We start from the raw sequence: 11,765 nt of genomic DNA, 5'->3' as shown, positions 1-11,765 counted from the left end.
TGGTTCTATATGCCCTGCTTGTAGCTGCTCTTCAAAGAGGGCAGAGAGAGCTTGCAGCCTGTGAGCTGGCAAGGGCCACTGCTGGACCCAGATGGGCTCCTCTGTGTCCCATTTCAGAGGGATAGGGTCAGGTTTGAAATGGGAGCAGTGGTCCCTAGAAGGGGGGGGGGCAGCGCAGCTGAGAAGGCTTCTGTGGTGATTTGGGCCTTTAACTGGCTGAGGACATCTCTCCCCCATAAGATGGTCTGGCCTGACGAGAGGATGAGTGGGCGAATTTGGCCTTCATGGCCTTCTTGGTCACTCCAATGCAGAGGCTGGGATGTTTTCCAGGAGGTAGCGGCTCCTGTGGCGCCGATGACTTGAGGGCCGGTTTCTAGGGGCCAGTGATTGAACGCGGCGATTTCGAAGGGAACACAGGAGACTTCAGCGCCAGAATCCAGGAGCCCATCGAGCCATTGCCCATCGATCTTGAGCTCTAATGAGGGTCTCTGGCGGCACGTGATGGGCATTGTCCACATTATGGCTTGGGAATTTTTTGGAGGGCCTCTTGAGGGTGGGGCTGAGGCCTGCCCCGCTGGGAGTTTAAAGGCTGCTGGGACCTTGGGCGGAACGGCAGTCGCGGGCCCAGTGATATCCTTTTCCACAACGCAGACACGGTGTAGAAGGGCCCCTTGGCCGCCGCAATGGCGGGTCTGAGTGAGGCGTTGGGCCTGGCTGGGAGCACTCGCGGACGAAGTGGCCGGGCTGGCCGCACCGAAAGCAGACAGGAGTGGGGGCGGATGAAACAGCCATGGCAGAGGCAAAGGCAGCGGTGAGTGACTTGACTTGTGGGTCGACGTCACGGCAAGCAAGGACCCACTCATGCAGAGCTTTGTCACGTATGGGAAGGACTATGGCCTGGAACGGCGCAAGGCACCCGTCTATGATAAGTTCTTTGGCCAGCGCAAACTGGGCACCCTCGCTAGAAATTTTTCACTGACAAGCTTCAAGGACGCGGGCGACAAATGCTGGGAAAGTCTCATTAGAGTCTTGAAGCAGTTGTGCGAGTTTGGTGGGCTGCTTGGTGGAGACTAGAGAGAAAGACCGCTGGACGAGGACTTTTACCCGGTGCCAAAACCCTGGGTCAATTTGGAGATAAGAACGAGGGTCTGCATAATTGTTGGTCCCCATATATGCATTGGAGGGATCGAGGACGCCAGCTTGGGCATTTTCCACGATTTGCCGGTCAACAGCCGCTTGGTAATGGGCGCGCCATTCAATAAATTGACCCGGCGTCAGGATGGCACGGGCCAGTGCAATCCAGTCATATGGGAGAACGAGTTGGGTCCCCAACTCCTCAAGGAGTTGCTGCGCATAGGGGCTGCCAATCCTGTCTTCCTTCACAGCTTTGCAGAGGATTCTGACCTCTTCCGCTGTAAAGGGTAACCAAGTTTGGGGTCGCTGTGGCATGGGCTGCGGATTCAGCAGATACAGCTGAGGGGTTTGAGAAGATGTGGCATTGGGGACTGATTGAGCAGCTAAGGCAGGTGAAGGGCTATTGCCGTACAGCGGAGGCAAGGGATAAGCGGAACACGGGTGAAAAAATGGTGGCTTAGTGGCTTCCAGGCGATAACAAAATTGCGGTGGGACCCTTCCGGGTGCCGGCCAAGATGGCGGAGCAGCTACATCCGGCAGCGGACAAGATGGCGTAAGGGGCGCTTCCAGTTTAGAGGAAGATGGCGACCATGCAGTTTCCAGGCCCGAACTGGATGTTGACTGGGCAGGAAGAGGCGGGTAGAGGCGGGAAGAGGAGGACAAAGGCGCTGGCAGAGAAGAAGCCAGATGTGCACCATCTTGGGCAGAAGTGGAAGAAGAAGGCGGAAGTCCGCCATCTTGGGGAGCGGCAGGAATGATTTCTGTCTGCTGCGGGGAGCTCGAACGGGGAGGATTGCGCTCGAGAGCAGCAGCAAGTTGGTCAGACAGAGAGTGTCGGTGGGCTCATCGGGATCACAGTCTAGAGGCCGTTTGGGAGAAGCTTCATAAACAGCCTCGGTCGGAGCACCAAGGTGACAAGCGCGAATGGCAACGAGAATGGGTAAGAGGCCTGTTGGGAAGGCGCGTTTCTCGTGCTCCATGGCAGAGGTGACTCGATCTATGAGATGCGAGTACGTAACTGGACTCCAGAGTTGACAGGTGGCGAGCCATGGATTAAAAGGGAGCAAGAGATCCCAGTACTTTTGGAGCTGCCGCAGAGAGACACAGACTCCATTGGCATTGAGCAGGGCAGCGAGGGCCCTGACTTGAGGCGCCTGACGCAATGACAAAGAGGCGCCCATGACGAGATAGGAGTGGGACGATGGCAAGGGGTCCCTACCTGGAGAGGAGGATGATCGCTGATTACAGCAGCAGCAGCAGCAGAGAGGGACCGGGGGAGGAGCCGCCACGTTGGGCGCCAGTTGTGGCAGAGCGGGGGGATTCCAACCTCGCTCAGGCCCAGGAGTTGGGGGGCTGCTCCAGTCGAACCGCTGGCGGGGGGTGCTCCGGGCAGAGCACCAGCTCTCCAGGTGTGGGGGACGCGCGGTTAGGAAAGAACCACGGAGACCGCTTGAGCGCAAGAACAGGTCTGCTTTATTGAGGAAGTACACTTAGTTATATAGGGTTGGGTAGAGGGAGGAGTGTGATGAAGGGAGGGTTATCTACTGGGCGGCCGTGGATAAGCTAAAGCTGATGGACTGACCTGAGGTAAACAGTTACTGGGGAAGAAGGCAGATTGTAGGTTGGCAATATGGGCGGGACTGGTGGGCAGGACGGCGGAGGCTGGAAGGGGAGGAGGGGTGGAGAAAGGCGGTAACACTCACATTTTTAAATAACCAATAATTTGGATTCATGTGATCCAGTGGTTAAGAAAAGTTTTCTCAAACTTCATGTATATACCATAGAGCAGGTGCTTATTATGTGCTATTGTCCTTTCCTTTTTTATCTAGAAAATAGAAAGCATGGATGTTGAAGCATCATAGCCAGAGGTTGTATTTGAGAACCCAGACTCTGGAATCCACTTCCACTACTTGCTAACCCAATATATTAGGAACTCAGAAAACAGTAATGAATCGATCATAATTTTTGTTATTAGTAACGAGCTCCAGAGTTTGTAAAGGAATTAGGAATGGAAATAACACAGGGCCCCAGTAGAGGAGGGTCTGGAGTAAAAGACAGGAAATCCAAGGCAGGGTCACAAACGCAGGAGGGAAGCCTCTAGATTTCTTAGATTAGATCCATGGGGGCTTTAGAAACAAAAAATAATATAAAAATCAATTATTAGAAAAAACATCTTTTCTAGGCTTATGGTTCAGGAGCTGGGACATGTGGAGGCATTGGGATGAAGCCAGGATGTACCCCATTTGCCTCTAATTTGCCAACCTATCAGCATAAAATTTAGCACTGATATGTTACGGAGCTCTGGTGGCTTCTTTCATAAACCATTCATGGGGACCTCCCCACAAAACATTTGCCTCTTTAGTGGTCCCCACCCCTTTCATAACTTCTCTGCTAGCAGCAACTCCAATTGGCCTTTTAATGTCTTTAGCACAGGTGACATGGAGATGAAACAGATGGAGACCTGGCTGCTTTGGTGCCAAGGTCCAGAACCACTTTACCCAGAGGAAAAGCTACAGGACCCACATGTGGACATCAGCTGAGGGTGGCCCTGGGGAAAATATGTCATGACTCCCCAGTACTCATCAAGATCACAAGGAGAGAGTCTTGATTAGGAGATTAGGGACCTGCCTACTCCTTCTAACATCCCAATGCTCTTTTTGATTCTTCATTCTCTTTCCTCAATTTCCACCATACCCACATTTTTCCTCACTCTGCCACATTTTTCCTTGGGCAATGTGAACATTTCCAGTATGAATGACTGAGTAATTCCTTTACCCGCAATAAAGTCATCAAGCCATATCCTGGCAAAGACTTCATAGGGATGGAATTCACCTCCAGATAGAGTACACCCAATGGGTGATATCATTGCCCAGTTCAAACATCCCCTAAGCCAGGGGTTCCATGGACCACTTTGCCAGTCAGGGGAAAACCGCAGACCCCTTACTAAGTCCACACTATACAGTGTTTTAATATGTCACATCTGCACCTACACACCCCCAAAATAATAATTTTTAAAATTTAAATTAAAACTCACTTCCTTAAGCTAATAGTCTATTCTTCATCTTTACACCATCCATCCCAGAGCACATCATACACACACCCCCACCACCAAATACAGTATATATTTTGTGAAATGATAAAAGCCACAATGTTTCAGGAAGTGTTCCCATCCCTGAACTCCTCTACAGCTGGGTTACCCTGTGCTGAGGGGACAGTGGGGACACCTGACCCAGACCTGAGGTCAGTATTCATATTTCCTCTTTCGAATCCAGTTCTCATCATATGGCTATAAACAAACCTGTGAAGCAGTTGAATATGTGAAGAGATGTCTTGCCCAAGCTTATAAATAGCCTCTCCTCTTATCAACCCAATTTGAAAGGCTCATTCCTCTGAACCACTCCCTTCTATCATATACCCTTTCATTTAGAGGAAAAAAGAACAGAGAAAGGAAATTTCTCTGTGTGTCCCCACAAAGCCACCACCTAGGGCTACCGTGTCCAGCAGTCAATAGCCAAGGTCACCACACCTGTGTGTGCAGTCATCAACATTCAAGGACCTGCCTGCCCAGACTCTGGGCTTGAGAGAGGTTACATGATCATTGAACTTTTCATTGGGGCTGAGAGGAAAACAAGTCCCACAGTAGACTCCCTGGCTGTTCCCTGTATACACACATAGATACAATAGCTCTAAAGTGTGTTCAGGGGTAGAAGAATTACAAGCGGTGGAATTTTTCCATTTCATTAAGGATAAACAAAAAAAGTGGAAAGCAGGGCCCATGTCCCCCATCTTCATCAGGAAAGAAAGGAGACTTGGGTGAAGGTGTCTTTTTTTCTCATAAAAAATTGATAGACATAGATTATTTCCACCCTTCTAAACTCAGCACTGAGGCAGCCCCAGACTTCCCCTTCTCACATTGGAGATATGTGATGCTGCAGGTCTCCCATCTTCCTGGATGGCAATTTCTGTTTCTGGTAAACCTGTGTATCCCCATCCATCCCATCCTTCTCAAGAAAGGGATAGGGAGGAACTTCCTGAGGCAGGACTGGGATTGGATCTCTATGAACTTTATAGAGTCATAGAAATTTTAATGGGTGCTTTTTGAAATTTTTAAAATGAAAAGGTAAGGAAAACATATTTTAAATGTAAGATATCTGAGCACATGAAAATGAACTGCCTGGTGGCAATGGATGTGCAATGTCAGTGTTAAATTCCCTCCATGAACACGGGCTTCTTTTAGAGGCCAAAACAGGCACCTAATAGGTGTTAACACTACCACTTTATTTAAGCTCAAGCTATTGGAATACCCTAAACCACAACCCAAATGTGGCAGAGACAGACACGACACTCTTATTTGAACAAATAAATATATTTTTAAATAATTTTTTTTAAGTTAGAACAGAAAATGTGGTATGTCGCTGGGGGCGGGGAAGAAGATTTATAATTCGGTGGAGGAGACACAGGACATAAAGCATAGCAGGGGGAAGTGGTGACGGCGGTCTCGGGGACCTTGCACTCTAGGTACATGCTGATGGGCCCTGATGGGATTCATCAACTCCATGGGTGGAATGGTAGGAGTACGGCTTGGATGCTGTTGCTCAGAGACTGACACTGACCTAGTTGATTTCAATGCAGCTTGGTGGCTATTTCTTTTTCTCCCTAGACAAATCCACTCTAGCACACGGCTAACCCTTTTCTGATGTTTGCTTTCTTGATGTCCCTGTCCCTTTTGGGGCAAGAGCTGGGGCATCACACTCTCTGTTGATCCCACATCCTGAGAAGGGTCGTCCATCATCTCTATTCCAAGGGAGGACACTGACCCTGACTCTCTTTCTGGGTATCTTTCCAATGGGAAATCCTTAGGGTCCTCTTTTTCTGTATTTAGGTTTAAACTGGCATCTTCGACCATCCAAGAGATCTTAACCTTAGAATCCCTTTGCTCCTGCAGGCCCAGGTTGCTCCCTCTCTCTTCTAGGTGGATATAGGGGACCTGGGAATTGGTCATGTTTCCTCTACACACATTTGGGAACCAGGGCTCATAGTCCTCAGAAGACAAACTAGGTGAATTAGGGAACCCTTCAGTAGCACAGCCAGGAGGAGACTGGCTCAGTGGCTCTCCCTCCAGTTGGAGCTTTGGCTCACTATTAGGATAAACTTTCAGAGGTGACTTCCCTACATCCTGCTCCCCCATTAGGTTCAATATTGTGGGGCATTCACCAGGTGATATATTCCTTATATTGAACAATTCATTGATAGATTGGGAATCTGCAAAATCACTGGCCCATGGGGAATCTCCTGATTTGGGTCTGGAGACAATGGTCTCCCCAGCCTTGATGGTTTCCTCATACAACTGTCCTGGTTCATCGCCAGTGCTCAGGAAGGGAGGGGTCCCTGGGAAGTCCCCATCAATATCAGGTAAATCTACAGTTTTTTCAGAATTGAGTCCACATTTCCATCTGCATTGTCTTGGAAATACTTCCTCCTTTTCTTTCTCCAGCACCATCTGGACATCCACTCCCCTTGTTCTATCAAGGGGCTCCTGAAGAAAATGCCAAAAGAAATCACTTGATGCCATATGACAGCATTCACGGTATGCCCGGGGTAAGGCCTGTGAAAGATGAAGAGAAAGACACACTTTATGGAGAACAGTGTGGGAAGGTGGAAAAGACAAGCTCTTGTCAGGTAGCTGCATCCAGGAGAAGGCTGAAATGAGCAAGTCTGAGTCCTCCAGACCTGATATTGTTAGAACAGAAGGCTCTAATCAAAAGGGACACTGTGGAGTTGAGCTCTCTGGGCCAGTGTTCAATAGAAAAGGAGGCAAGTCAGACTGAGTCAGTATAAGATGTGTATGTGGTATTGGAGTGGAAGAGCGGGTGGTGGAGCATGGCAGGCAAGTGATTTGTGGGATTCATGGGATGGCAGACTTGGGGGAAAGAGTGATATTCTGAGATTGTGGGCCCAGCTAAGGACATCCTTCTCTTGACTCTGAATTGACCCAGAAAGAATGAGGGGCTGAGACCCAGTTCGTACTGTCATTTCTTAGGCAAACTGCAGAACTTCCTTTTTCATAAACTATATGATGTTCTAGCTAGGATGCAAAGAACTGTGTTCCTTTCTTTTTATTCTTTTAAAGGGGATAAAATGTTTTCTACTTTTCCTTCTTTGAAAATCTCAAAGTACTTTATGCACATGATCCTCTATTGATACTGCAGTCAGTGCTCTGTGCTGAGGACAGTGTAATCTCCAAACTTTAGGTGCCTGGGGGGGCCTTGTAAGATTCTGCTCCAAGGCCAGAGCTTGTGCTTAACATCTGACCAGAGGCCTTCCAAGGCTCAGTCTCACTCTCCAGGTCAGCTTCACCTAGAGACACCAGACTTGGGAAGGAGAATGATGAATAATTATCATAGCGGCAGTTTGATGCTGACATTAAGAGACATTTCTCCCCCAAATATTCCCTATATTCTCTTAATAACCCAGCCCAGGGGCCCTGAGTCACAGCCCTTGAAATTTACCCTGGTGTCCTCTGCCACCCCCAAGGAGACAAGAGTGTGGATAGAAGCCTCTCTGCTGCCTCACCCTGTTTCCCTAAAAAAATGTTTTCATCTTTCCTTAGAGGGTCCATCTCTGTGGAAACATAAATGATTTAGTGAAGTGGAAGGAGCAGAGAAAGCAAGAGTCCATCTATGATGGGGGTTGGATCTGGGATTCCCTTACCTCATCTCTGTCTCCATCTTCCTCAAATGGATTCATCGGAAGTAAGAACAGAAGTAGGAAGAGCAATAACCCACACAGTAAGAACACATTGTATACAACCACACATGTGGAAGTACTTGTGCTCGTCCATGGGGCACCATGGCTTCTCAGGAAGTAGAGATCTGTCTCCATCTTCTCGAGCGCACACCTGCCTCAGGCAGCACTGAGTACTGAGTGCTGAGCCTGCGCTGCCTGGAGATACAGGCCCGCATCACAGAGCCACAGAACACTCAGAGAGAGTGCGGGGAGGGGCCCCCTCTGGCCCCCCTCCCACCTTAAAGACCCCACAGCACAGCCAACTGCACAGTTACAGAATAGCATATGTATACCTCAGTACAATATCATCAGATAGGAACTGTTCCTGCTTTATTCCTTGGTGCTTTCAGCTTTGATGCAATCAAACCAATAAACCAGAGTGTTTGATGCTTTCTCAATAATTTTTTTGCAAATTCTTAGTACTTTACACTTTCTGTATTTCTCTGCCCTCAACTCCAGCTTTGCCACCCTTCTGGCTTGTTTTGTATGAACCCAGGTATAAAATTCAGCTATCTTTCAAGTTTACCCAAACTATTCCATTTTGATTAAACACACACACATGTACCCACATACACTCATGAATTGGCAATGTACATTCTATTACAGATACTATAAGGGCACCCGACAAGTTTGAGAGAGAAGCGAGGACCCCCCCATGCCAAATAATTTAATTAGAAGAATAATTTAATAATTTATATGTTCAGATTTTGTAATTTTTTGCAGCAAAATCATTTTATGGGCATTCTGCCCGAAAGCCTCTCCTATCTCTCCTCTTAGCCCATAGCACCCACCTTGCTGGTCCCTGTCTTCCAGGCCCCCATATCCTCCTCAGAACTTCTCCCAGAAGCTCTTGAACATCTTGACCCCAACCTGTCCTAAACCCACTGGATTTTGAGATCAGCTGAGGAGAAGCTGAAGTATTATAAAGGAAATATTAACATTTTTTTAAAAAAGTATTTAACCTATGTTACTTATTTTGTGAAAAGATTTCTGATTTTTGACTTCTACTTTTTAAGTTTTAACCAAAATACTATTGGCCTCTCAATAATTCTTAAAACAATGAATACTGAATAGCTATATTCACTCACACATGCATACATAGATATTTATCTCCCATTTCAGCAGGCATATAGCATAGCTGTAATAATGATACCTTCATTATTAAGATTACAAACCATGGAAATAACTGATTTTCTCCTGTCAGACTTGACCCAGAGCACCCAGATCAGTTTAAGTAGGAAGATAATACATGAAGAAGATACATGAAAAATAAGGATTAGGAGAGAAAACTAGCCCATCTGAGAGAAAAACATAGTAGAAAGCAACCAGTTAAATCAGTTTGGTATAATACCAGGATAGAGACAAAATTAAAGGAAACAGAGTAGAATCTAGAAATTGATCTAAATTCCAATGGGAATTTGGGGCATGCAAATCAATACAGGAGGTTTTTCAGATAATTGGGAAGAAAGCTTCGGTCAACATAATCTGATAAGAAAAGTGCGTAGCCAAAGAGATGGATTTCCAGAATGAAGGGAAATGGGAATCTGAGATGTTTGTCCAGGAATAACTGGGCACTTGCCTCTGTTTCTCCCACAAGTGATAATATAGACCTGATGACCTGGAATTTATACAAGGAAACTCAGTATTTCTATCTATTTCCATTAATGGAAATGCCTAGTTGCATCTGTGTGCATGTGCATTTTTCTGAAGGGATTTTAAAAATATCAAGTCAAAAAAACTGTGGCATGGTATTAACCAAACTTTGCAGATCTAGCAGATTCTGCTGTGAGAATAAATCACCTGGAGTTGCTGGGCATAATTCAAGGCTCCAAACACCAATGAAAGCTCCTATGAGAAGTGCTGTGTCTCCTCCTTTCCTGGGTGACCACCTCTCTTCTAAAAATACTGTGTGGCTTTTTTGTGTATGAACTGTTACTGCCCATTAATCTGTGGCCCACTTGAAAAGCTGCTGAAACTATTTATACAAAACAACATTAGTTCTTTACTTCATTCCTTCCATAAATATAGTATCACTAAAATCAAAGAGAAATGTAAAAAAAGGAAATTTTAAAAATCAAAGGAACAATGTATAACATTTAAAAGCTTGGCTCAATAAGCATTGAAAATACTGACTGGTAAACTCATATACAGGAGTTGTAATAGACTCATTTTTTAAAATGTTGGCTTCCCTGAAGATAAAAATATTCTCTTCAAAGATATGGCAAGACTATCAGTGCCAATCACCATTCTCAATTAGCAAAGATTTTATTGTATTTTTCCTGTTCAGTTAACTGAGCATATTTAGTAACCAGTACCACATTTGTCACTTAAATATACCTGTAAAATTACAGGTTATATTATTGGAAGATATTAAAAAATCAAACTATCTTTTTGGTACAAGTTTTAAGAAACATATTTGGTTCAATTTAGTAACTGAATTTCCTCAAAAACTAGTGAGACTTCCCTCTTTATTTTTTTTGTTTGTTTTTTCTCTCTCTCTCCATTTATTCTTTCTGTAAGAAGAATCATAAGATAATTAATAGCCTTAACTGTGAAGAGATGAGTGTGTGGATTTTCAGTTTTAATATTTTTCTGATCATACTATTTATATTGTCCAATTATATAAGTGTATATTGTTTTAATTTTAATTGAAATCATGCTAAAAGGGGACTTCTGGGCCAAGATATTATGCAACCTCTCCCAGTCCTATTTTTAATGCTTTGGTACAAGATAGGTATTTTGCAGGAAATATTTACAACCCTGACTTCTAGGTTGTAGACCCTGAGACAAGATTTCGGGAGTAATTGACCCCAGGAAGCAAAAGATGATCAGGAGAGTGAGACAGAGAAGGGGAGGTAGCTATGAAGTGCATGTTAGCAAGTCATTCTTCTGCATCTGGGGACTACTGAGGATCTGGGGGTCAGTGTGACCCATGTGTATCAGAGTAATGCTACTAGAGGAATGGTCTGCAGAAGGTGATTCCCAGTAGTGCTAATTCTCTGCCCATTCTAGTTTGCCAGGGGCCTGGGGAGATGAGCCTCTGGATGCCAGAGAGAATCAATAGGGAATTGGCAATCAGAGAAGTGGTTCAAGACAGTCCTAACACCTGAGGAGGTACAAGTGGTGAGGCTTCTGGAATACTTCAAAGACCTGGGAGTGTGCTTAGACTGGTGGTGTACTTTACCTTATCTTCCTCTGATTTACAGTTTGAAATGCCTATTGGCTCTCTACTGCTTGGAATTGGCCACTTATTAGTGTAGAGGTCTGACCAGTGATTCTAGATAAGGACTCCTCTGGAAGGGAAATAATTACTCTGAGGCTGGTTTGAAGGTAGATGAACTTATGGTATTCACTGGGTGAGTGTTCATTTTTGTTTGCCTACCAGAAGATTTTTCTGCTTCCAGAAACATCCTCAGTTTGTACTTTGGGAGCTCCCCTCACTCCTGCACATGCTTTCCAACCACACAAATCAAGATAGACATAGGCAGTTCAACTCAGGTGTTGGAAAAAAACAATTAGAGCAAGTGTCAATAGATTTTCTGTAAAGAGCCAGATAAAAACTATTTTGCTCAATATTTGTGAACTAGGAGGCAAAATTTAGGAAAGTTGTATAACAAAAGGGAAAACAAATGCCAAAAATTTTTACTGAAAAAAAATTGAAATTATAATAATAATTTACTTTTAATACAAGTCTACTAATGAGGACAAAGGGATTATTTTCTCTTTGGCAGATAAGATTTCACTTAATTGGATTAAAAGTTAGAATTCCTTATCATCCAAATCAATTGCAATTTTAATCTGTTAATGCTGATCTGTAATGAGATTTTATGTACTTTATCTTTGAA

General features: G+C 45.2%; 1 protein-coding gene across 1 annotated transcript; it reads right to left on the bottom strand.

Annotated features, from left to right (window-relative positions):
* Positions 1–5,487: 5,487 nt before the first annotated feature.
* Positions 5,488–7,981, bottom strand: LOC131276736 (uncharacterized). Its single transcript, XM_058290305.1, has 2 exons — positions 7,846–7,981; positions 5,488–6,739 (listed from the first exon to the last, which is right to left on the bottom strand). Exons 1-2 carry the CDS (start codon positions 7,879–7,881, stop codon positions 5,570–5,572), a joined length of 1,206 nt encoding a protein of 401 aa, XP_058146288.1. The 5' UTR covers positions 7,882–7,981; the 3' UTR covers positions 5,488–5,569.
* Between the last annotated feature and the right edge of the window lie 3,784 nt (positions 7,982–11,765).

This window comes from Dasypus novemcinctus, chromosome 30 (assembly GCF_030445035.2).
Source record: "Dasypus novemcinctus isolate mDasNov1 chromosome 30, mDasNov1.1.hap2, whole genome shotgun sequence".
Taxonomy (NCBI): Eukaryota; Metazoa; Chordata; class Mammalia; order Cingulata; family Dasypodidae; genus Dasypus; species Dasypus novemcinctus.
This window is presented reverse-complemented; position numbering and strand designations above follow the sequence as displayed.

Coding starts and splice junctions, on each gene's coding strand:
- LOC131276736 (XM_058290305.1), bottom strand. CDS start 7,881: ATGAATCCATTTGAGGAAGATGGAGACAGAGATGAG. Junction 6,740..7,845: donor AAGATGGAGACAGAGATGAG/GTAAGGGAATCC, acceptor CATCTTTCACAG/GCCTTACCCCGGGCATACCG.